Genomic DNA, 27,316 nt, shown 5'->3' with positions numbered 1-27,316 from the left:
GGGGAGGCTGGCCAAGTGTTGCTTCATTTGCTTGAAGGCTTCCTCGCACTCCGCCGTCCATTGAAAATTCTTCGGGTTCTTCAGCGCCCTGAAGAAGGGGAGGCAGCGATCGCCCGAAAGGGCAAGGAAGCGTGACATGGTGACGAGTCTCCCGTTAAGGCGCTGCAGGTCTTTGATCGTCCGAGGCGACTGCATGTTGACAATTGCCTGGACCTTCTCTGGGTTGGCATCGATCCCTCTTTCGTATATGATGAACCTGAGGAATTTTCCCGAGGTGACGCCGAAAGCGCACTTCGCGGGGTTGAGACACATGCCGAACCTGCGTAGCGTGGCGAATGTCTCGGCCAGGTCGGTAAGATGAGTTCTTGCCTCTTGGCTTTTCACGATCATGTCGCGACGTAAACTTCCATGTTTCGCCCGATCTGGTGGGCGAACATCTTGTTCACTATTCTTTGGTACGTAGCCCCGGCGTTCTTCAATCCGAAAGGCATGACTTTATAAAAGTATACCCCTTGATCGATGAGGAAGGCCGTGTGCTCTTGGTCTTCGGGCACCATTGATCTGGTTGTATCCTGAGAAGGCATCCATAAATGAGAGGTGGGCGTGTCCGGCTGTGGCATCTACCAACTGGTCGATCTTTGGGAGGGGGTAGCAATCTTTAGGGCATGCATTGTTGAGGCTGGTGTAGTCAACGCACATCCTCCAATTTCCATTGTGTTTCCTTACGAGGACTACATTGGATAGCCATCGCGGGTATCTGGCTTCTTCTATGAAGTCGGTCGCTAAAAGTTGGTCCACTTCTTCTCGTATGACGAGTTTGCTAGTCATAGGTGCCCAGCAAGCCAATCACGTGAGTGATGGCACGTGTGACTTGATACATAATCTTTTTGCTTATTATATTTTGGCGTATATCACTTTATAACAATTGCATATGTGCATATATATATTGTGATGTCCTTGGATTTGTGCAATGGGAATCGGATCGTGATGAGATCAAGATAATGAGATCGATTCACCTTTAAACACATATCCTAAATAATCCCAGTCATAGGTTACTCGAGAAGGACATCGTGATAACCGGATAGACTGGTGTGCTGTATACCCGTCCATATGATGGATGCAGCTGGTCTCATAGCTACTCGTGTAGGGACACTAGGGATACAGTACAGGTGCTCATTGGAGAATGAGTTCACTGATTGATCCGCTTACGGAATGCTAGATGGTTGATGATGCCTTATTGTCAGACAGCGATTCCGTAGTCCTAGTGGTGTATCTGGTCCTTAGACTTGAGACACCAAGGATGTCCTGTATGAGTGCTCCACTCTTTGATACCAGACTTATAGGTTTGGTTGTCCCCAGATCTAGTACAGCTGGTCATTGGGAGTGGTAGTCGACCTTACGAGGGCTATTGAGTGTTAATAGAGGATCATCCACTCTCGGCGTCATGAGAGGAATATCCTATGTGTTCTTGCTCAGACAAATCCCTGGCCAGGGTCATTCGGGTTGAGAGAGAAAGAGTTCTCCGGGAGAATCCGATTAGAGCGAGACTCGAGTAGAAACCGTATGGGTCTGACAGCACCATGCTCGATATACGGTCTCTGGGATATTAGATGGATGAGGGACTATAGGTACATGGTAACTGAGGACAGACAGGTCCAATGGATTGGATTCCCCTGTATCGTCTGGGGACTACGGCGTAGTGGCCTAGTACGTCCGTAGTCGATGAGTCAAGTGAATTATTACAGAGATAATAATTCACTCAGTCAGAAGGAGTTCTGACAGGTATGACTCACGGCCAGCTCGATATTGGGCCTAGAGGGTCACACACATATGGTAGGCATTGCGATGAGTATAGGTTCGGATATGAGATATCCGACGGAGCCCTTGTCTTATTGGATGCAGATCCAATACCCACTAGGGAAGGACCCATTAGGGTTTGACACGGGATCTCTATAAATATGAGAGATTCACAGCCTCATAGGCTAGAGTCTTTGCTTGCCTTTCCTATTCTCCTCTCCCTCTCCACCTCAGAGTAGGCCTGGAGTTTTGAGGAGCGTCGTCGCAACCCTGCTGTGTGGATCACCGCTAGAGAGGAGGACGCTTGACCTCCTTCACCCTCTCCTAAGGATCTGCAAGGAAACAGGGATATACGATCTCCCTAGGTAACACAATCTCTATACGCAGTTTTGTGTTTTGCGGATTTTTGCGCACCAATCTTCGCACGACGACGAACATCTTTTTGGGAATCGGGGATTTTTGTTTTCTTATTCTTCCGCTGCGCATATGATGTCGCCCCCCCCAATGATTTACCAACAGTGGTATCAGAGCCAGGTTGTTCGTGCGAATGATTGGTTTTGAACTGCGTGTATTATGTTTAGGAAGAATATTGACGTCAAAATCGTTGACGCAAAAGCGAGAAAGGGCAGCAACAGTTGCTGCCCTCGATCTGCGTGCGTGCAGCGCAGGGGCTGCGTCTGCAGCAGTCGGCCGGCGGCTTGCTTGCAGCAGGCTTGCTGCCGGCGGGGCTGGCAACCCACGGGCAGAGGCGCCGCAGGGCAGCGCCTGATTTCAGTTTCTGTCTTTTGTCCAAATTATGAAAATACCCTTAGGAATTGAGAAATTTCGTACATGTCCCTGATTTCAGAAAAATATTAATTAATTAAAAGGTTTAGTTGATTATTATTTTTATTATTATCTAGTAGTCCTACATGATGATGATTATTTATACATGTGATGTATGATGTGTGGACGGATGATCATGGACCGTGTGATGTGTGTACTTGTGATTATTATTATTGAGGTCTGCGAACCTTCATTATATTTCTCGTTTATTGTCGGGCCTGCGTGCCTATGATTAAGTTGTAATCACATGAGGAGGCGCAGCGGGAGCGTGGATGCGATAGCGGGACCCACGAGACGAACGATAGTGATGCATGGAGATACATCAAGATGTCGACGAAACCGACGAGGACGAGATGGACGATCACAGGGCATGGAGATGCACCGTTGCACACATAGATCTTGATGTGAGTGATTAGGCCTACTGGCTCGGGCCTAATCATATTAGGTTGTGGTCCATGATCATCTGGTGTGATTGCTTATACACATACTAGATATGTATATATATTTGCATGCGATGTAGATATATATTAAATATGTATATGTGTGACATGTCATATTAGGAGACCAAATTATAGAAACATCTCTCGATAATATTAAGTTGGTAAACGTGAGACAATTAGATTGACCCACGTGGCCTTCCATCGTTATGAGTAGGAACCGATTCCCGGTGTAGGTTGAGTTGGTCGAGTCCCTCGAGACTCACCTATATCACGATTCGCTATCTTGCTTACGACATAGAGATGTAACCGGTGACCTGAGGGCATGGTATGCTTGGTCGAGTCCCTCGAGGGTATATCATCAAATCAGACTCATCTTGTAACGAAGGTGTTGACTTAACCGAGCATCATGGTTGGTCGAGTCCCTCGAGGCCATGGTGATTCGGAGGCCGAACAGGACGGGAATCACAAGGAGTTGTGATCGACAAGAGTTGCCTACCTTTTAGGCTTAGTGTGATTGGTCGAGTCCCTCGAGGTTACACTAAGACGCTGATTGGATCCTGATCCCCACTAGAAGTCTGTCGGAGACTTCCGTTTTACGTGCTGAGGGTGTCGCGTGACTCGATAGTAAAATAGTGGGAGCATATTAAGATAGAAGTCCATATCTTGATAGTTTATTTCTTGCAATATCTGCATATTATTCATTTTTGCTACATCTTTATTTTCAGAAAATGTCGTTTTCAAATCCCTTACGTGGCATACTTGATGTCAACCGCCTCACTGGTCCAAATTATACGGATTGGCTCCGTAACTTGAGAATTGTTCTCACAGCGGAGAAAATCGTGTATGTCCTTGATACAGTGATGCCTACGCCCGAAGAAGGGGCAAGCGAGGATGAGATCGCTCGCTACGTGAAGTACATTGATGACTCCACTCTTGCTCAGTGCTATATGTTGGGCTCTATGACTCCAGAGTTACAGAGACAACATGAAAAGATGGATGCCAGATCCATTCTCCTACATGTCTGCAAATTGTTTGAGGAACAGGGAAAGACTCAACGATATGAGATATCCAAGAGCCTTTTCCGCGCTAGGATGACTGAGGGGACACCGGTTCAGAACCATGTCCTAAAGATGATTGAGTGGATAGAGAAACTCACAGGTCTAGGAATGGTCCTAGAGAATAACTTGTGTGTGGATATTGTGCTTCAGTCCCTACCAGATTCCTTTTCACAGTTCATAATGAATTTTAATATGAACAAGCTTGAGGTGACTCTCCCAGAGCTCCTCAATATGTTGAGAGAGGCAGAGAGTACTATTAAGAAAGAGAAGCCAGTTCTCTACACTGGTGAGACCAGAAAGAAAAGGAAAGCAGAAAGGTCCCTTAAGAAGGGAAAGGGCAAGGGCAAACAAGGTAAAGCAAAGGTTGCTAAGAAAGACCCAATAAAGGACAAAGGCCAGTGCTTCCACTGTGGTAAAGATGGGCACTGGAAGAGAAACTGCAAAGAGTACCTTGCAGAAAGGGCGAAACAAAAGCTTGATGAAGCTTCAGGTACATTCATGATCAGTCTCCATTTGTCAGAATCTTATGATAACACATGGGTATTGGATACCGGAAGTGCTTATCATATATGCAATTCGTTGCAGGTTCTGGCAAGGCCTAGGAGACTAGAGAGAGGCGAGATGGACCTCAAGATGGGTAATGGAGCAAAAGTTGCTATATTACCTGTTGGCGAGGTCACCTTACATCTGCCTAGTGGAGCTTTTAATGCATTAGATGCATGTTATTTTGTTCCTTCTATTCTCAAAAACAATGGTTGTTCAATATTATTAGATGATAAGATCATCACGAAAGTAACATTGCATAATGGTTTATTTATGTTAGACACTACTCCACATATCATGAATGTAAATGTGTCTAAGAGGAAATGAGATGAGTTGAACAGTGCATACCTGTGGCATTGTAGGCTAGGTCACATCCATGAAAAAAGGATTCAAAAGTTACTAAATGATGGATATCTAGATCCATTCGACTATGTGTCTTATGCAACTTGTGAGCCTTGCATTCGTGGAAAATTGACCAACTCTCCATTTAGTGGAACTGGAGAGAGAGCCACTGAGTTGTTGGAACTCATACATAGTGATGTATGTGGACCCATGTCAACTCATGCCATTGGAGGTTACTCCTACTTCATTACATTTACTGATGATTTCTCAAGGTATGGATATGTGTACTTAATGAAGTACAAGTCCGAGGCCTTTGAGAAATTCGGAGAGTATAAGAATGAGGTGGAGAACCAGACTGGAAAGAGTATCAAAACTCTTCGATCAGATCGAGGAGATGAGTACTTAAGTACAGAGTTTACTCAGTTCCTCAAGGACCATGGGATATTATCCCAATGGACACCTCCTTACACACCTCAGCTCAATGGTGTCTCTGAAAGGAGAAATCGTACGTTATTAGATATAGTACGGTCCATGATGAGTTTCGCTGACCTACCCATCTCATTCTGGGGATATGCCTTAGAAACCACAGCTTACCTTCTGAACAGAGTTCCAACTAAGTTGGTAGTGTCTACACCATATGAGATATGGAAAGGGAAGAAGCCTGATCTTAAGGTTGTTAAGATTTGGGGCTGCCCAGCCCACGTTAAAAGACACAACCCCGATAAGTTAGAATCAAGGACAGAGCGATGCATATTTGTGGGATACCCCAAGGAAACTTGTGGGTATTACTTCTATCATCTCGAGGACCAAAAGGTCTTTGTAGCTAAGAGAGCAGTGTTCCTTGAGAAGGGACACATTCTTGGCGGAGACAGTGGGAGAATGATAGAGTTGAGCGAAGTTAGAGAACCAAGCTCAAGCACCACTCTACAGCCCGAGTCTGTTCAGGTACCTAATACACAAGTTTCAACTTTACGCAGGTCTGATAGAGTATCTCATCCTCCTGAGAGATATGCGGGACATATTAGAGGAGAGGATGTAGAGGATATTGATCCTCAGACCTACGAGGAGGCTATTATGAGTATAGACTCCGGGAAGTGGCAAGAAGCTATGAATTCTGAGATGGATTCTATGTACTCCAATAAGGTTTGGAACCTAGTTGATGCGCCCGAAGGTATTGTACCCATCGGTTGCAAATGGATCTTTAAGAAAAAGATCGGAGTAGATGGAAAGGTAGAGACCTATAAAGCAAGGCTAGTGGCTAAAGGGTATCGTCAAAGACAAGGTGTTGACTACGACGAAACCTTCTCACCCGTAGCAATGCTAAAATCCATCAAAATTCTATTGGCTATTGCAGCACACTATGATTATGAGATCTGGCAGATGGATGTGAAAACTGCATTCCTCAACGGGAACCTCGAGGAGGAGGTGTATATGATGCAACCTGAGGGATTCGTGTCCAAGAACTGCCCAGATAAGGTGTATAGGTTGCTTAAATCCATTTATGGACTAAAGCAAGCTTCCCGAAGTTGGAACATAAGATTTGATGAGTCAATCAGATCTTATGACTTCGTTAAGAATGAAGATGAGCCTTGTGTGTACAGGAAGGTAAGTGGGAGCGCTATCACCTTTTTGGTGTTATATGTGGATGACATCCTCATCATTGGGAATGACGTAGGAATGCTATCCACTGTAAAGACTTGGTTATCTAGACACTTCTCCATAAAGGACTTAGGGGAAGCATCCTATATCTTGGGGATTAGAATCTATAGAGATAGATCCAAAAGGATGCTTGGCTTGTCCCAGTCCAGGTACATAGAAACCATTGTCAAAAGGTTTGGCATGGAAAATTCCAAAGGGCAAACATGAATATGATACCTTATGCCTCAGCAATAGGGTCTATCATGTATGCCATGCTATGTACTAGGCCTGATATAGCGCATGCTCTGAGTGTCACGAGCAGGTATCAGGCGGATCCAGGCTTGGAGCACTGGAAAGCAGTAAAGTGTATCCTTAAGTACTTGAGAAGGACTAAGGATCTTTTACTAGTATATGGAGGTAATAGCCTTAAGGTTGAAGGCTACACTGACTCAAGTTTTCAGTCTGATGTCGATGATAGCAAGTCGAATTCAGGGTATGTGTACACCTTGAATCGAGGAGCAGTGTGCTGGAAGAGTTCCAAGCAAGATATCACTGCTGACTCGACCACAGAGGCGGAGTACATTGCTGCATTAGATGCAGCAAAGGAGGGAGTCTGGATGAAGAAGTTCATCACAGATTTGGGAGTCGTGCCGAGTAACGAGGAGCCGACTTCCTTATATTGTGACAACTACGGGGCGATTACTCAAATAAGGGAACCCGGGTCTCATTAGAAGTGTTCTGAGGAGGTTCCAACTTATCAGAGAGATCGTAACCCGAGGAGATGTAGTAGTGGAAAGAGTTCCATCCGAAGATAACATTGCAGATCCACTGACAAAGCCGTTGTCTCAGATTGTCTATGAGCGTCACAGGAGTCTGATGGGGATCAGACACATAGGTGATTGGCTTTAGGTCAAGTGGGAGATTGCTAGTCATAGGTGCCCAGCAAGCCAATCACGTGAGTGATGGCACGTGTGACTTGATACATAATCTTTTTGCTTATTATATTTTGGCGTATATCACTTTATAACAATTGCATATGTGCATATATATATTGTGATGTCCTTGGATTTGTGCAATGGGAATCGGATCGTGATGAGATCACGATAATGAGATCGATTCACCTTTAAACACATATCCTAAATAATCCCGATCATAGGTTACTCGAGAAGGACATCGTGATAACCGGATAGACTGGTGTGCTGTATACCCATCCATATGATGGATGCAGCTGGTCTCATAGCTGCTCGTGTAGGGACACTAGGGATACAGTACAGGTGCTCATTGGAGAATGAGTTCACTGATTGATCCGCTTACGGAATGCTGGATGGTTGATGATGCCTTATTGTCAAACAGCGATTCCGTAGTCCTAGTGGTGTATCTGGTCCTTAGACTTGAGACACCAAGGATGTCCTGTATGAGTGCTCCACTCTTTGATACCAGACTTATAGGTTTGGCTGTCCCCAGATCTAGTACAGCTGGTCATTGGGAGTGGTAGTCGACCTTACGAGGGCTATTGAGTGTCAATAGAGGATCATCCACTCTCGGCGTCATGAGAGGAATATCCTATGTGTTCTTGCTCAGACAAATCCCTGGCCAGGGTCATTCGGGTTGAGAGAGAAAGAGTTCTCCGGGAGAATCCGATTAGAGCGAGACTCGAGTAGAAACCGTATGGGTCTGACAGCACCATGCTCGATATACGGTCTCTGGGATATTAGATGGATGAGGGACTATAGGTACATGGTAACTGAGGACAGACAGGTATAATGGATTGGATTCCCCTGTATCGTCTGGGGACTACGGCGTAGTGGCCTAGTACGTCCGTAGTCGATGAGTCAAGTGAATTATTACAGAGATAATAATTCACTCAGTCAGAAGGAGTTCTGACAGGTATGACTCACGGCCAGCTCGATATTGGGCCTAGAGGGTCACACACATATGGTAGGCATTGCGATGAGTAGAGGTTCGGATATGAGATATCCGACGGAGCCCTTGTCTTATTGGATGCAGATCCAATACCCACTAGGGAAGGACCCATTAGGGTTTGACACGGGATCTCTATAAATATGAGGGATTCACAGCCTCATAGGCTAGAGTCTTTGCTTGCCTTTCCTATTCTCCTCTCCCTCTCCACCTCAGAGTAGGCCTGGAGTTTTGAGGAGCGTCGTCGCAACCCTGCTGTGTGGATCACCGCTAGAGAGGAGGACGCTTGACCTCCTTCACCCTCTCCTAAGGATCTGCAAGGAAACAGGGATATACGATCTCCCTAGGTAACACAATCTCTATACGCAATTTTGTATTTTACGGATTTTTGCGCACCAATCTTCGCACGACGACGAACATCTTTTTGGGAATCGGGGATTTTTGTTTCCTTGTTCTTCCGCTGCGCATATGATGTCCCCCCCCCCCAATGATTTACCAACAGAGTTGTCGATCAGGGGCCTGGCGCCTGGGCTTTTGCTTTACCGGGCGAGCGTCGGGTGAGATGCTGAGGCGATGTTGCGCGACCTCTGGGTCGACGCCCGTCATGTCAGATGGCGACCAGGCGAAGACGTCGGCATTTTCCTATAGGAGACCGACGAGCTGCTTTCGTTCCCGCTCGGGTAACTCCAACCCGATTTTGACCGTCTGATCTAGCCGCTCTTCTAGCAACGGCAAGTCGACGGTGGATTCCCTTGGCTTGGGATGGGGGGTCGGTCTCTTCATCTCCCGAGGATCCTCCAGCGGTGGTTCGATCCTCGCCCTCTTGTTTAACAAGACGACGGTCAAGTAGCAACGCCTGGATTCTCGGGGGCTTCCCGTGACTTCCTCGACCCCGGCGTGAGTCGGGAATTTGATAGTTGTTAGGATCAAGAGCACTAAGAGGGGGGGGTGAATTAGTGCAGCGGAAAACCTTCTGCGATTAAAATCGAAAACTGCGTTCGTTCGATAGAAGTGATTTTGGTAAGAAAGTCGATTCGTAAATCACTTCAACTTTTGACTAGGAGAGATGCAGCAAAGATATGAACGCAGTTTGCAGTTATGATGGAAATCAGAATATAAGCGCAAACTGAAATACGACGTTCGTACGATAAAAGCGATTTTGGTATAAAAGCTGATTCGTAAACTACTTTAACTTGAGATACGGCGAGATGCAGTTAAAGCAAAGATACAAAAGGCAGTTTGCAGTTATAATAGAAATCAGAACGTAAGCGCAAACTAAAATACGACGTTTGTTCGATAAAACTGATTTGCGTCTTAAACCCCGATTCGGAAAGCACTGAACTTTGAAACACGTTCGTAAAAACACAGAAGGCAGTAAGCTATTGAGGAGGTTTGCAGTAAAAATAAGATGCTCAAAGTAAATGCAAACCGAGATTTAGAGTGGTTCGGTCAATCTTGACCTACTCCACTTTTGGCTTCCTCCACCGACGAGGTCACCGACGTCAACTAGAGGCCTTCCTTCAATAGGTGAAGGCCAACCACCCTTTTACAGTTTCACTCCTTTTGACGGGCTTAGGAGACAACCCTTATAGAATTTTCTCTCCTCTCTTTACAACTCAGAACTTAGAAGAAAAGAGGGAGAAGAACTTTTGGCCTTTACAACAATTTTGAGCTCTAAGAATCACAGAAAAAGATCAAGATTTCGGTATAAGTTCATGCTCTTTCAGTGCTGAATGGGTAGGGTATTTATAGGCCCCAACCCAGTTCAAATTTGGAGCTCAAAACTGTCAATTCCCGGAATTCCGAGATCAGGCAGTTGCACCTCCTGACTGGAGCGGTTGCACCGCCTGGTAGAGCTCAAAGACTGAGCCTCTGGGCAGTGCTACCTCCTGTCAGGGGCGGTTGCACCTCCTGCCAGTGCTCGAAGACCGAGCTCAAGCGGTTGCACCTCCTGACTGAGGCGGTTGCACTGCCTGGCAGAGCTCGAAGACCGAGCTCAAGCAGTGCCACCTCCTGTCAGGGGAGGTTGCACCGCCCAGTCTCGCTCGGAGACTGAGCCCAGGCGGTGTAACCTCCTTCCTTGGGCGGTTCAACCGCCTGGCAGAACTCAGGGTCCGAATGGGTTGATCCATTCGGCCCAATTTGGGTTTTTCAGGGGCCCAATTGCCCCAAGATTAAGTTAATGGAATCACCTCCCATTTCCAACTTAATCATTATGCTAACTACGATATTCTCTAAGACATTTACTGCAACTTGCTCCAGTGCGTCAATCGCTTCTTCCGGCGAGCTTCCGGCGAACTTCCGTCGATCATCCGATGAACCCTCGGTGATGCTCCTGCGGACTTCCGGTAAACTCTTGGACTTGCGACGATTCACTTGGCAAGTTCCGACGAGCTTCTTTAGCAAGCTTATGGACTTCTCGGATTTGTTCCAGCAGAACCTCCGATGACTGTCCGAACTTCCGTCGAACTCTCGAACTCCCAACGTGATCATTGTCATGACTCCGGCGCAACTCCTGCTGCATGTCTTACTTTTATCGTAGTTAATCCTGCACACTTATCTCAACATACAGATTAGACAACAAATGACAATTGACTTCATCATCAAAATCCGAGATTCAACAATCTCCCCCTTTTTTATGATGACAATCAATTGATAATGGAGTTAACCTTAACTCCCCCTGTCTATATGTCATACTTGAGTTAAGTCATTCTTGAATTCAAAACCTAAGAATTCAAGAGACATATTGATAAGTTAAAATCATTTGAACTTATCAATACTCCCATCATGATTCCCATCATGATGTATCTCTTTGAAGATGATGTCAAGGCTTGACATTCATTTTCAAATTTTACATTACAAGTTTGAATGATGGTAATAGTAGCAATTCATCATATTGTAAGATATCAACATGTAAAGCTGCGAAGTAAGATTTTGATATCATTACATGATGCACACATTTCGAATATTTTAGCAAGTATTGCATTTCATCACATGGTAAGATATCAACTCGTAAAATTACGATGCAAGTTTTTTGTTTGATATCTTGACATGATACAAACAAGGCATAATGCAAATTAATCATAGCATCTGTTCATATATCTCTTAGTGATGCAAGCATGGCATAATCATAGCATCAATTCATATATTTCTCGGTGATGCAAGCATGGCATAATTATAGCATCAGTGTGTATAGCATCAATTCATATATTTCTCCCCCTTTGTCATCAACAAAAAGCATGGTAGTTGTGATACCAAGAGAATAATATAAGCAAATTTTGAGCATAAGTGCGATAATTGTTCATGCCTTTACTGGGTTCTGTTATTTTCCAATAGTAAGTGATAGGAAATCAAGCATATAAAGGAAGGCATGATACGTAGATTGCTTTGAATACTTCTTCCTTTTTATTTGTTATAATCTTTTTGCATGAAGGAGGAAAGCCATTTGTGATACCAGCTATTTGTGAGTTTACTTTGAGTCAAGATATGTGTATGAAACCGCTCTTTGCAAGTAAAAATACTATCATCCATATTTCAAGATGGAATTCATAAGTAGGAATCATTTCATCAAATCCATTTCAGAAAAATATTTTTCATAAGAGTGTATGAGAAAATCCGATTTTTAGCATTCCAATTGTTAAGCGAATCCGAAAATGAAATGAACACTTTCATGCATTCGGACAAGACTATGCTACAGATTTTCAAATACAATCATGAAGACAAAACATTTTTGTATTCAACACATAATTTACAACATGTTATTTAGGCATGTAATGGCAATCACGTGATTTGATCATTCAATAAAGTCCGAAAAATAATTTTAACTAGTTTATGTATTCGGACACATCAACATTCCTAATTCTCTTCTTATGAAATCAAATTGTTCTTCACTTAGAGGTTTTGTAAAAATATCAGCTAGTCGATGTTTAGTGTTAATATCATAGCAATGTCATGACTTATCAACTGCATTGGTATATCATTTTCTCAAATTATATTTATCATGGAAATCAAGGCACAAGGTTTTCAAAACATTTAGTTTCAATGTAAGATCCGAGATAAACAATGAGAGATGTTTGTAACACTACATATTCTCAAAAATATATCAGGTAACCATATCAAGGATCAAGGCAAAGCCCATCATGGTGAGTAACATAAGGAGTTTACAATAACAATAGGTGATTGTGTTCATACAAGCTCATTCATGAGGTGGAAAATTAAAGTGCCTAAATAAAGAGTCAAATTGTCGATGAATTTGCTGCAGCTCAGATAGGATTTGATCTTGTCGATGTTCAAGCCGTTCTTGTCTTTGTTCAAATCAGTCCATCCGAATCCAAATATCTTCGACAGATGATGTATGAGTTTGCTCAAATGGATGTGTTTCCTCAAAGGGACAGATCGGAGGAGATTAGGTACCCCTAAAGACTGGTGTTTCCGGTTCTGGTTCAGGTTGAGGGGGATCGGTTCTTCTAGGCATTCTAACCCAGTTACCGTTTCTATAAAAACATCTTAATCGGTGAAGTAGATTTTTATTTATTATGCTAAACCTATCTACTTTTATTACTTCTTCTTCCGGTGGTATTAGAATATCGTAGGCTTTCATTATTCTAGTGATTATACCACCATATGAGAGCACCATGTCTTTCTTAGATAGTTCTAACATGTTTTGTTGGATAAGATAACCAAGACAGATGTCATGTCCTTTCATGATCAAATACATAGTTCCTAATTCTAATTGGCTTACTTCATCATGATGGTATTGTTTAGGGAGAATGATGCTAGTTAGGATATGATGAAGTACCTTAGTGTTTAGAGGCAGTAGATGTTCACAACTTTTAGGAACAAATGCTAAGTTGGGATTGGCGAAAATTGTTCCAAAGGCTTCAACATATGTTGTTCCAATAGTTTCATCATCTCATGATCCTCTAAAGTAAAGTTCTCTACTTTTTATGGGAATGCCTATCATGTCGCAAATGAATTTATCTGTAATGGAGATGTGTTGTCCTAAAAGATAGGTAGACATTCTTTCTTCTTCATCTATTTGTATGTTGTTGTAAAACAATCTAACAAGTCTTGGATAGATGGGTTCATTAATTTACAAAATAGGGAGTAGATCTAAATTTGTAAACCATTGGATTGTCTCTAAGTCTCTTAGTTCATTTAAATCTACATGTTTTCCCTTATTGACCCTCCTAAGTTCGAAAGAGGAAAACTTTTCAGCATAGTATTTTGAATCGAAAAGGGTGAGATCAAAATCTTCCACTAATCTCCTCTTCCCTTTGTCCCTTGAGGATCTTCTATATCCCAAAACTACTGCTATTTAGAAGAATAGTGATGAGCAAGAGTAAATGAATCAAAAACAGAATTTAAGGGCTTCTTAGAGAATACCTTAGTGAGATCTTCAGGAGAGGGAAGGATTATTGATGTTTTGCTCCGAAATGAGGAGTATTTGGGATGCTATGAGGGGAGAAATGGGGATGGAGGAGCTTTGGAAGAGTAAAGAGGGGAAGGGAGTGAGTTGGGGTCAGTTTCACCGCCGGCCCTAGCTTGGGTTAAAAAGGGCAGAGTTGCGGGCGGTTGCACCTCTGGCTGGGGCGGTGCAACCGCTTGCAACACGTGACAGCTAGAGGTGCTACCTCTAGCTGGGGCGGTTCAACCGCTACAGGCAGTGAGCATAGTCTTGAATGTTTTTGACTTTTTATTTGTGGAACAATCAACTTCACTTACGTAATTACGTAAGAATAAGAATTTTTGCACGATCAAGATGCATACTCTCAATGGCGTACATATGTTTGTGATAGATTGTTCAAGTTGGTAAGCCTTGCAAGTTCATGGCAAACTTAGTCAGTTCATGATATAGAATCGGATTCGAAAGTTACGAACGCATGAAATTGATGGGTTCAAAAATCCAGAGGATATGTGAATTGGGAATCATGAGTTTCCAATTCTGAGAAATCAAATAGGATTATATTCAAATCGTATTTGTGATTTTAATTTTCTAATCATCTTCTGTTATTTGGGGTAGAGAGCATTGCGAGTTCCATTTTGGACTTCGGGTCATGAATATCGAGAATCCAAGGAGCAGGATATTATTTCTTGCTCCAGCTTATAATAATTTTTTATGTCTTTACAGGAAAGGATGATTTTTAGGTACCCATTTGCTTTTGGGTGCCTCAAAAATAGATCTATATTGTTTATCATGTTGCATAGACTTTGTCATGGTTCCTTTAGGAACCCAAATTAATTTATTCGGACTAATTTTCTTGAATGGATAATAATGCGTTTTGTGTCCAAGTTTGCAACAAAAGTTGCATTTGCTTTGGTGTCGAACATGTAAGATGGGGCCTTTTATGAAGGTGGTTGGATTTTGGTGAGGACTTCTCACAAATCCAATTCCACTTCTTTTGGGAACGTGACCCTTGTTTGCAAAGTTCATGTTCAATGACTTGCTACCAACCTCGAATTTCTTCAAGGTGTCCTTAAGTAGCAAGTTTTCCTTTTTGGAGAGTTTCTAGATCATGGCATTTTATGCATGAGTCTAAACTATCATGATATTCAGCTTTTAACTTATCAAAATTACAAGTAAGACTGTCATGCTCCTTTTTTAGCAATTTGTATTTTCTACCAATAATCTTGCATTCATCAAATAAGTCATGGAAGGCATTTAATAATTCATCAAATGATAAATCTGCATCTATTAAATTCGTTACCTCCTCTCCGATGGCCATTAAGGCGTAGTGAGCAACTTGCTCGGTATTGGACTCCTCTTCTTCGGGCGCGCTTGAGTCATCCCACGTTGCTTTGAGCGCCTTCTTCTTTGATGTTCTCTTTTTGGCTTGGGGACAATCACTCTTGTAGTGTTCCGATTTTTTGCACTCATAGCAAATAACTTGGTCCTTTTTGGGTTCAAGTTTATTTTTTGCGTCATTCTTAAACTTGCTTCTTTTAATGAATTTTTTAAATTTTCTTGTTAGAAGTGCCAAGTCATCGTCACAGTCCTCATCACTTGAGTTTTCTCTCAAGTGGTCTTCTGAAGTTCTAAGTGTCATATCTTTCCTGTTCTTTGGAAGGATGTCTTCTTGCTCTTCATGAGCTTTGCAGGTCATCTCGTAGGTCATTAATGACCCGATTAGTTCTTCAAGAGGGAAGTTGCTTAGATCTTTCGCCTCTTGAATAGCAGTGACTTTAGGATCCCAACTCTTAGAAAGGGATCTTAGAATCTTATTTACGAGCTCAAAATCTGAAACACTTTTTCCGAGTCCTTTTAGACCGTTGACGACATCCGTGAAACGGGTAAACATGTCGCCAATGGTCTCACTCGGTTTCATCCGGAAAAGTTCGAAAGAATGTAACATAAGATTGATTTTTGACTCTTTCACTCTACTTGTGCCTTCGTGAGTCACTTCGAGTGTGTGCCAAATATCAAATGCGGTTTCACAAGTCGAAACATGGTTAAACTCGTTTTTATCAAGTGCACAAAATAAGGCATTCATAGCCTTTGCATTAAGAGCGAAAGCCTTCTTCTCCAATTCATTCCAATCGATCATTGGAAGAGAAGACTTCGAAAATCCGTTTTTGACAAGATTCCAAAGTTCAAAATCCATAGAAATAAGAAAGATCCTCATTCGGGTCTTCCAATAGGTGTAGTCCGTCCCATTGAACATGGGTGGACGTGTAATAGAATGGCCCTCTTGGTTTCCGGCGTATGCCATCTCTCTTGGGTTTTAATCCATTAGAGAGTTAACCCCGCTCTGATACCAATTGTTAGGATCAAGAGCACTAAGAGAGGGGGGTGAATTAGTGCAGCGGAAAACCTTCTGCGATTAAAATCGAAAAATGCGTTCGTTCGATAGAAGTGATTTTGGTAAGAAAGCTGATTCGTAAATCACTTCAACTTTTGACTAGGAGAGATGCAGCAAAGATATGAATGCAGTTTGCAGTTATGATGGAAATCGGAATATAAGCGCAAATTGAAATACGACGTTCGTACGATAAAAGCGATTTTGGTATAAAAGCTGATTCGTAAACTACTTTAACTTGAGATAAGGCGAGATGCAGTTAAAGCAAAGATATAAAGGCAGTTTGCAGTTATAATGGAAATTAGAACGTAAGCGCAAACTGAAATACGACGTCCGTTCGATAAAACTGATTTGCATCTTAAACCCCGATTCGAAAAGCACTGAACTTTGAAACACGTTCGTAAAAACACAGAAGGCAGTAAGCTATTAAGGAGGTTTGCTGTAAAGATAAGATGCTCAAAGTAAATGCAAACCGAGATTTAGAGTGGTTCGGTCAATCTTGACCTACTCCACTTTTGGCTTCCTCCACCGACGAGGTCACCGACGTCAACTAGAGGCCTTCATTCAATAGGCGAAGGCCAACCACCCTTTTACGGTTTCACTTCTTTTGACGGGCTTGTTAGGATCGAGAGCACTAAGAGGGGGGGGGTGAATTAGTGCAGCGGAAATCTTTCAGCGATTTAAAACGAAAGCTGCGTTCGTTCGATAAAAACTATTTTGATGCAAAAGCCAATTTTAAGATTACTTAAGATTAAGCGCAGTTTTACTTCTTAACGCAGTTTACGTCTAAACCCAGTTTGCGTCTAAGCGCAGTTTACGTCTAAGCGCAGATTGCGTCTAAGCGCAGTTTGCGTCTAAACACAGTTTGCGTCTAAACACAGTTTGCGTCTAAGTGCAGTTTGCATCTAAACACAGTTTGCATCTAAGCGCAGTTTACGTCTAAACGCAGTTTACGTCTAAACGCAGTTTGCGTCTAAACGCAGTTTGCGTCTAAGCGCAGTTTACGTCTAAACGCAGTTTGCGTCTAAACTCAGTTTACGTCTAAAAACGTTTAAACACAGTTTGAGCAGTTTTACGTCTAAATGCAATTTTACGTCTAAACGCAGATTTACGTCTAAACGCAGTTTTACGTCTAAACGCAGATTTACGTCCAAACTCAGTTTACGTCTAAAACGCAGTTTGCGTCTAAATGGAATAAAGATGTAAACGAAAACTGCACAGAACCTTGTTCGTAAAAACGCAGAAGACAGTTTGCAGTTGTAAATGAAATCAAGACGTAAACGTAAACTGCACAGAACCTTGTTCGTTAAAGCGCAGAAGACAGTTTGCAGTTGTAAATGAAATCAAGACGTAAACGTAAACTGCACAGAATTCATTCGTAAAAGCGTAGAGAGCAGAGGCTAAGTAGGAGGTTTGCAGTAATGATAAAGTGCTCAAAATAAACGCAAACCAGAGATTTAGAGTGGTTCGGTCAGTCTTGACCTACTCCACTTTTGGCTTCCTCCACCGATGAGGTCACCGACGTCAACTAGAAGCCTTCCTTCAATAGGCGAAGGCCAACTACCCTCTTACAGATTCACTCCTTTTGACGGGCTCAGGAGACAACCCTTACAAATGTTTTCTCTCCTCTCTTTACAACTCAAACTTGAAGAACAGAAGGAGGAGGAAAACTAGCAGTTTTGAGCTCTAAGAACCACTGAAAAGATCAAGATTTCGGCTTGAGTTCTTTTTCTTTCAGTGCTGAATGGGTGGGGTATTTATAGGCCCCAACCCAATTCAAATTTGGAGCTCAAAACGATCAAATCCCGGAATTCCGGGATCAAGCGATTGCACCTCTTGACTGGAGAGGTTGCACCGCCTGGCAGAGCTCGAAGACCGAGCTCAGGCGGTGCCACCTCTCTGCCAGGGAGGTTGCACCGCCCAGTCTTGCTTGAAGACTGAGCTCAGGCGGTGCCACCTCTCTGTCAGGGAGGTTGCACCGCCCAGTCTAGCTCGAAGACTGAGCTCAGGCGGTGCCACCTCCCGGCTGGGGAGGTTGCACCGCCCAGTCTCGCTGGGAGGCTTAGCCCAGGCGGTGCCACCTCCTGGCCTGGGCGGTTGCACCTCCTGGTGCAATCAGGGTCCGAATGGTTCATTCCATTCGGCCCAATTTCAGTCTTTCAGGGGCCCAATTGCCCCAAGATTAAGCCAATGGGATCACCTCCCATTTTCCAACTTAATCAACGTGCTAACTACGATTAAATCTAAGACAATTTCTGCAGCTTTGCTTCGGTGCGTCAATCGCTCCTTCCGGCGAGTTTCCGGCGAACTTCCGTCGATCATCCGATGAACCCTCGGTGATGCTCCTGCGGACTTCCGGCAAACTCCTGGACTTTGCGACGATCCACTTGGCGAGTTCCGACGAGCTTCGCTTGGCAAGCTTCTGGACTTCTCGGATCTGTTCTCGCAAAACCTCCGACGACCGTCCGAACTTCCGTCGAACTCTCGAACTCCCAACGTAATCATGAACTTGACTCCGGCGCAACTCCTGCTGCTTGTCTTACTTTCATCGTAGTTAATCCTGCACATGTAAAACAAAAACTTCGATCGAGACAATTAATCCTAAGCAATTAACCAAGTTGTCCGGCATGTCATTGGTCCCTCGACGCTTCGTCCGATTCTTCGGTGCATCGTCCTTTCCTGCAGCCTATTGCCCAATCGGCCAGTTGACTCCGCAACTCCGATATCCTTGGCACAATACCCGCTCTTCTTGGCCCGATGCCCGAGTCCACGACCCGAAGCCTTCTGTCGATACGTCGACCGATCCATCGGCCCGACGTCCAATCTTCTGACATGTTCCTCCGGCACAACATGATGTTCCTGCTTTAATTGTCTCATCCTGATCGAAGCACCCTGCGTCACTCAAAACGCAGATTAAATCATAAACATATCTCAAGGAGTTTCATCATCAAAATACGAGATTCAACAATCTCCCCCTTTTTGATGATGACAACTACTTGATGACGGAGTTAAACTTAACTCCCGGAGTTTAAACAAACTCCCCCTATCAATTTACCTTATTGATAGAACCTTGAATTCAAACTGAATTCAAGTCATTGCAGTATTCATCATGAATACTTGCAACACGTCAACATGAACATATGCATAAACTTATGCATCACATGTCATGTCATCAACATACTTTCATCAACATACTTCTTCCCCTTTGTCATCAACAAAAAGGAGAAGTATCACAATCAAGTGTTTGTGATATTGGTTCAACTCATTGCATGAAAAATATATTATCAAGTTTTATCATCATGCAGTTTTGAAGCCAGAAAATTTAGCAAATGTTACATCATGCTTAGAATATTCAGGCTATCAAGTTTTAGATATGCAAGTTTTATAGCATACAAGATAGCACTTGGTATGAAAATTAGAGATGTTCAAGATAGCAAGTTCTACATCATGCAAGCTAGCAAATTAGAGATGTTCAAGAAGGCAAGTCTTGCTTCTTGAAATATGAAAATTTGTCAAGTTTTGCTAGATGTGCAAGTTAGTATTTTTGCCTCTTGAGATAGGCAAGATAGCACTTTTGCAAATTTTTTTTTTGTTTGGCAAGCTTGTGATGTTCAAGATAACAAGCTCTTTCTTCTTTTTTGAGAAGTGTCATTTTTGCTTTCTTTGCAAAGTGCAAGCTAGCAAAATGCCAAACTAGCAAAAGATGATGTTTTACATGAGGCAAGCAAACAATTTGGCAAGTGTTACATTTGCATCTTCTCTTTAGATGTGCAAAAAAATAAACAAGTTTTTGCATTTTCTTGACATTTCAAGCTAGCAATTATCGGTGATGTTCAAGATAGCAATTTCTTCTCCTTTATAATTTTTGCCTTTTTCTTGAATTGTGCTAGCAATCTATCTCCCCCTTTGTCATTGTCAAAAAGAAAGGAAGAATACAGTTTTGTAGTTCTTTTTCCTTTTACAACGATTTCAAAATCATGACAAAGGATGAATAATCAAGTTATGAATGTCAACACAATTTTTCATCATGAATATTTTATCATTGCATTATCATAAGTTGAAGTATTACATGCATAATATCATATCATCATTCATAATTACATTAATGTTTCAATATAGCAATTTCTTCTCAAAATGTGTAACTTAGCACTCATCATGATTTATATCATATGCAATACATCACATCATAATTAGAAAGCACAAGTATTGCATGCATAATTGCAAATCATAAATGTTTCATATCATGATGGTATCAATTTTGTCAAATTATATCCTACCATGCATGATCAATAACTCCTCATTTGTATTTCATGCATTATTTCATTTCATCTCATAAGGAATATCATGAAAAGTTATTGGATGAGGAGATAAATATTTTATGAATACACGGAATTGTATAAAAATCATATCATAAGTGTTTCGTGTATTCATATTATCACATGAAGCATATTATCATTTTTAAGATTCATGACATGAATAACGTTATTACTATTTCATCAAAATCAATTTCGAGATTCACACAATATCATGAAATCATTAATCTCGATAAGATGGGAAAAACATTTTCTTTTGAAGTGATTCTTTTAACATATTATAAAAAACTCATTCATAATTCAAGTGATTTACAAGATATCATAAATGAATTTATCACTTGTATTTCATCAAAATCGAGAACTCTAGAGATAGAAAATGATTGAAGCATTTAACATGATTGATGCATGATTCATATTTAAAGTGTATCTTATGTCGTAAATACGAATCAAGCATTTGTAAAATCTGAAATCATCCTCAAAATTACATTCAATAAATTCATATATGACAAGCATAGATTTATTGAAAAATCAATAAGATAGAGGATTATAGTTCAAGTGTTTATCAATTGTAGCATTTCATCACATGGTAAGATATCAATGCGTAAAATTACGATACAAGTTCTTGATATCTTAACGCATGATGCAAACATGGCATAATGCAAATTTGGCAATCATAGCATCAATTCATATAAATATGGCAATCATATCAATTCATATATTTCTCCCCTTTTTTACGCGTTTCATCTTAAGTGATTGATTTCATGTTAGCATGCCTTTTCATTTATGTCAAATAAAGACATGCATCAACGTTTAGGATCGTAAAATGAATTTCATCATAAAACCATCAATCACAAAAATCATCATGTATAACTTTAAAATCTCATGCATAAAATCATCAAATCATAGTATCAAAACTTTAATATTTTCATTGCAACATTAAGCAAGGTTTCATTGAACTTAATTTTGAATGATTCTTATAAATGCCTAAAACTTCTTTAGCTTTAATTTATATGATTGACTTTATAATAACATGCTCAAATCTTTATTCTTATGTCAAAACCATACATCATCTCTAACAATTAAAGACAATGAAAAATATCAAAAGCCATGTATCATCATTGAAAAGCAATATGAAAATCATCAAAATATACATTCTTGCTTTTCAAGCACATAAATAAGATTAATCTCACAAGGTGTACAATCATTAGATTTCTATCTTGCATTAACATAAGACATGCAGTTTTCATTATCATTCTCAAGCATGATCATATTTTTGCATTTTCATTATTAAATTATTAAAAATGTAATTTTCAAGAAAATTTAAAGAAAAAGAAAATTGCATCATGAAAAACATCATGTAATTTCGAAGTAAATTAAAGGCATTTTGATTACCTCAACGTCGAAAGGCGTAAAGGCGTAGTTTGCCACCTCGCCTTTGTTGATTTTCTCCTCGTCTTCAGAGGAGCTCGATTTATCCCAATTTTTGTTCTTCTTCTTGCGTTCAAAGCAAGTAGTTCCGTTCTTTTTACTTTTTAATTTTTGTTTCATTTGTAGTTTAAGTTCACCATCACTTGAGCTTATGCTCGAGTGGTCTTCAAATGTTCTATGTCCCAAATCCTTCCTGTTTTTTGGAAGGTGGTTCTCAAGTTCTTCACGTGCATTGCACGTCATTTCATATGTGATCAATGAACCAATTAGTTCTTCAAGTGGAAATTGGTTCAAGTTTTTCGATTCTTGAATAGCAGTTACTTTTGAATCCCAAGTTTTAGAAAGTGAGCGCAAAACTTTGTTAACGAGTTCAAAATCCGAAAAGCTTTTACCAAGTGATTTTAAACCATTGACGACATCCGTAAAACGGGTGTACATGTCAACAACGGTTTCGCTTGGTTTCATATGAAAAAGCTCGAAATCATGTAGTAAGATATTAACTTTCGAGTCTTTGACTCTACTAGTTCCCTCGTGCGTGATTTCAAGAGCACGCCAAATATCGAAAGCCGTTTCGCACAAAGAAACCCGATTGAACTCATTTTTGTCCAAAGCGCAAAATAAGGCATTCATAGCCTTTGCGTTTAAAGAAAAATACTTCTTCTCTAAATCCGACCATTCGTTCATCGGTTTAGAGGGAAGTTGAAAACCGTTTTCAACAATATTCCATAAATCCAGATTCAGAGAAATCAAGAAAACTCTCATTCGAGTTTTCCAATAAGTGTAGTCCAATCCGTTAAAGAACGGTGGACGAACAACCGATAAGCCCTCTTGAAGAGCTATTTCTCTCGGGTGTAAATCCGAAATGAGAAATACCCCGCTCTGATACCAATTGTTAGGATCGAGAGCACTAAGAGGGGAGGGGTGAATTAGTGCAGCGGAAATCTTTCAACGATTTAAAACGAAAGCTGCGTTCGTTCGATAAAAACTATTTTGATGCAAAAGCCAATTTTAAGATTACTTAAGATTAAGCGCAGTTTTACTTCTTAACGCAGTTTACGTCTAAACCCAGTTTGCGTCTAAGCGCAGTTTACGTCTAAGCGCAGATTGCGTCTAAGCGCAGTTTACGTCTAAACACAGTTTGCGTCTAAACACAGTTTGCGTCTAAGCACAGTTTGCGTCTAAACACAGTTTGCGTCTAAGCGCAGTTTACGTCTAAACGCAGTTTACGTCTAAACGCAGTTTGCGTCTAAACGCAGTTTGCGTCTAAGCGCAGTTTACGTCTAAACGCAGTTTGCGTCTAAACTCAGTTTACGTCTAAAAACGTTTAAACACAGTTTGAGCAGTTTTACGTCTAAACGCAATTTTACGTCTAAACGCAGATTTACGTCTAAACGCAGTTTTACGTCTAAACGCAGATTTACGTCCAAACTCAGTTTACGTCTAAAACGCAGTTTGCGTCTAAATGGAATAAAGACGTAAACGAAAACTGCACAGAACCTTGTTCGTAAAAACGCAGAAGACAGTTTGCAGTTGTAAATGAAATCAAGACGTAAACGTAAACTGCATAGAACCTTGTTCGTTAAAGCGCAGAAGACAGTTTGCAGTTGTAAATGAAATCAAGACGTAAACGTAAACTGCACAGAATTCGTTCGTAAAAGCGCAGAGAGCAGAGGCTAAGTAGGAGGTTTGCAGTAATGATAAAGTGCTCAAAATAAACGCAAACCAGAGATTTAGAGTGGTTCGGTCAGTCTTGACCTACTCCACTTTTGGCTTCCTCCACCGATGAGGTCACCGACGTCAACTAGAAGCCTTCCTTCAATAGGCGAAGGCCAACTACCCTCTTACAGATTCACTCCTTTTGACGGGCTCAGGAGACAACCCTTACAAATGTTTTCTCTCCTCTCTTTACAACTCAAACTTGAAGAACAGAAGGAGGAGGAAAACTAGCAGTTTTGAGCTCTAAGAACCACTGAAAAGATCAAGATTTCGGCTTGAGTTCTTTTTCTTTCAGTGCTGAATGGGTGGGGTATTTATAGGCCCCAACCCAATTCAAATTTGGAGCTCAAAACGATCAAATCCCGGAATTCCGGGATTAGGCGGTTGCACCTCTTGACTGGAGAGGTTGCACCGCCTGGCAGAGCTCGAAGACCGAGCTCAGGCGGTGCCACCTCTCTGCCAGGGAGGTTGCACCGTCCAGTCTTGCTCGAAGACTGAGCTCAGGCGGTGCCACCTCTCTGTCAGGGAGGTTGCACCGCCCAGTCTAGCTCGAAGACTGAGCTCAGGCGGTGCCACCTCCCGGCTGGGGAGGTTGCACCGCCCAGTCTCGCTGGGAGGCTTAGCCCAGGCGGTGCCACCTCCTGGCCTGGGCGGTTGCACCTCCTGGTGCAATCAGGGTCCGAATGGTTCATTCCATTCGGCCCAATTTCAGTCTTTCAGGGGCCCAATTGCCCCAAGATTAAGCCAATGGGATCACCTCCCATTTTCCAACTTAATCAACGTGCTAACTATGATTAAATCTAAGACAATTTCTGCAGCTTTGCTTCGGTGCGTCAATCGCTCCTTCCGGCGAGTTTCCGGCGAACTTCCGTCGATCATCCGATGAACCCTCGGTGATGCTCCTGCGGACTTCCGGCAAACTCCTGGACTTTGCGACGATCCACTTGGCGAGTTCTGACGAGCTTCGCTTGGCAAGCTTCTGGACTTCTCGGATCTGTTCTCGCAAAACCTCCGACGACCGTCCGAACTTTCGTCGAACTCCCAACGTAATCATGAACTTGACTCTGGCGCAACTCCTGCTGCTTGTCTTACTTTCATCGTAGTTAATCCTGCACATGTAAAACAAAAACTTCGATCGAGACAATTAATCCTAAGCAATTAACCAAGTTGTCCGGCATGTCATTGGTCCCTCGACGCTTCGTCCGATTCTTCGGCGCATCGTCCTTTCCTGCAGCCTATTGCCCAATCGGCCAGTTGACTCCGCAACTCCGATATCCTTGGCACAATACCCGCTCTTCTTGGCCCGATGCCCGAGTCCATGACCCGAAGCCTTCTGTCGATACGTCGACCGATCCACCGGCCCGACGTCCAATCTTCTGACATGTTCCTCCGGCACAACATGATGTTCCTGCTTTAATTGTCTCATCCTGATCGAAGCACCCTGCGTCACTCAAAACACAGATTAAATCATAAACATATCTCAAGGAGTTTCATCATCAAAATACGAGATTCAACAGGGCTTAGGAGACAACCCTTACAGAATTTTCTCTCCTCTCTTTACAACTCAGAACTTAGAAGAAAAGAGGGAGAAGAACTTTTGGCCTTTACAACAATTTTGAGCTCTAAGAATCACATAAAAAGATCAAGATTTCGGTGTAAGTTCATGCTCTTTCAGTGCTGAATGGGTAGGGTATTTTTAGGCCCCAACCCAGTTTAAATTTGGAGCTCAAAACTATCAATTCCCGGAATTCCGGGATCAGGCAGTTGCACCTCCTGACTAGAGCGGTTGCACCGCCTGGCAGAGCTCAAAGACTGAGCCTCTGGGCGGTGCTACCTCCTGCCAGAGCTCGAAGACCGAGCTCAGGCGGTTGCACCTCCTGACTGAGGTGGTTGCACCGCCTGGCTGGAGCAGTTGCACCTCCCAGTCTCGCTCGGAGACTAAGCCCAAGCGGTGCAACCTCCTGCCTTGGGCGGTTCAACCGCCTGGCAGAAATCAAGGTCCGAATGGGTTGATCCATTCGACCCAATTTGGGTTTTTCAGGGGCCCAATTGCCCCAAGATTAAGTTAATGGGATCACCTCCCATTTCCAACTTAATCATTATGCTAACTACGATATTCCCTAAGACATTTACTGCAACTTGCTCCGGTGCATCAATCGCTTCTTCCGGCGAGCTTCCGACGAACTTCCATCGATCATCCGATGAACCCTCGGTGATGCTCCTGCGGACTTCCGGCAAACTCCTGGACTTGCGACGATTCACTTGGCGAGTTCCGACAAGCTTCTTTGGCAAGCTTATGGACTTCTCGGATTTGTTTCAACAGAACCTCCGATGACTATTCGAACTTCCGTCGAACTCTCGAACTCCCAACGTGATCATTGTCATGACTCCGGCGCAACTCCTGCTGCATGTCTTACTTTCATCGTAGTTAATCCTGCACACTTATCTCAACATACAGATTAGACAACAAATGACAATTGACTTCATCATCAAAATCCGAGATTCAACAATAGTTTGGTAGTAAGTTGAGACGACGGCTCTGACCTTGTTGAGGGTTGGTCGGCCGAGGATGGCATTGTACGCGGTGGGGAGGTCAACCACTAGAAAAGTGGTCATTACTGTCTTCGACCTCGGTGGGGTCCCCAAGGTTAAGGGCAGGGTGATAGCTCCCAGCGGTGAGATCGAATCTCCGGTGAATCCGGTGAGTGCCGAGCACATTGGCTTCATGTTCTCCCTAGCCAAGCCGAGCTTTTGGAAGGCATCGAAGTAAAGTATGTCGGCTGAGCTCCCGGTATCGACCATGATCCTCCTTACTTGCGCGTTGGCGATCCTGGCCGATATCACAAGCGCGGCGTCGTGCTCGGGTTGTTCGGATGCTCCGGTCGGGAAAGTGATCTCGGGTTCGGGCCCGTTCCCGTGAGCTTCGGTCGGGGCAGCTCTGGCGTAAGCCTTTCTTCCCGTCATGGAGCCCCCGCCAAACGCGGGGCCGCCGGCTATCACATCAATGTGTCGCTCGATAGGGCCCTCCGGGCATGGCGAAAGTTCCTTGTATGGTCGAAGGTACTGGCCGAGATGCCCTCTATGGATGAGCTCCTCGATCTGCCTTTTTAACTCACGACACTGTTCAGTGTCATGCCCATGCTGCCGATGGAAGCGGCAATATTTTGATCGGTCTGCCAGCTCTCGCGGGCTCCTCATCGGGTGAGGATCTTTGAGTAGTCCCTTCTCCTTTATGTGGAGAAATATTTCTATTCGGGACGAGTTCAAGGCGGGGAGAGGGGACCTTGGTGTCGGCGGGTCGGATCTATCTAACCTATGCCGGGATGCGACGGGTTGTTGCTGCCAGGGCGGTTCCGACTTGCCCCTCTATGTTCTAATCATGGGAATCATTAATTTTTGAATCACTATTGGTGAATCATTTTCTTTGTAAGAAACCTAAAACACATTTCAATGATATGCACAGTTGAATGATTTAAAATATATTTTGATGGCACGCGTAA

At 42.8% G+C, this 27,316-nt stretch overlaps 1 protein-coding gene across 1 annotated transcript; it reads right to left on the bottom strand.

The window, feature by feature from the left end:
* Positions 1 to 386: 386 nt before the first annotated feature.
* LOC103975075 (uncharacterized) lies at positions 387 to 27,014 on the bottom strand. Its single transcript, XM_065161598.1, has 2 exons — positions 26,361 to 27,014; positions 387 to 572 (listed from the first exon to the last, which is right to left on the bottom strand). Exons 1-2 carry the CDS (start codon positions 27,012 to 27,014, stop codon positions 387 to 389), a joined length of 840 nt encoding a protein of 279 aa, XP_065017670.1.
* Between the last annotated feature and the right edge of the window lie 302 nt (positions 27,015 to 27,316).

This window comes from Musa acuminata, chromosome BXJ3-8 (genome assembly GCF_036884655.1).
Source record: "Musa acuminata AAA Group cultivar baxijiao chromosome BXJ3-8, Cavendish_Baxijiao_AAA, whole genome shotgun sequence".
In the NCBI taxonomy this organism is placed as follows: Eukaryota; Viridiplantae; Streptophyta; class Magnoliopsida; order Zingiberales; family Musaceae; genus Musa; species Musa acuminata.
This window is presented reverse-complemented; position numbering and strand designations above follow the sequence as displayed.

Bases quoted from the DNA above. Each gene is read 5' to 3' on its own strand.
- LOC103975075 (XM_065161598.1), bottom strand. From the start codon at position 27,014: ATGAGGAGCCCGCGAGAGCTGGCAGACCGATCAAAATATTGCCGCTTC. The intron at 573-26,360 runs GTCAGAGCCGTC...ATGCCTTCTCAG, and splicing joins GCCGACCAACCCTCAACAAG to GATACAACCAGATCAATGGT.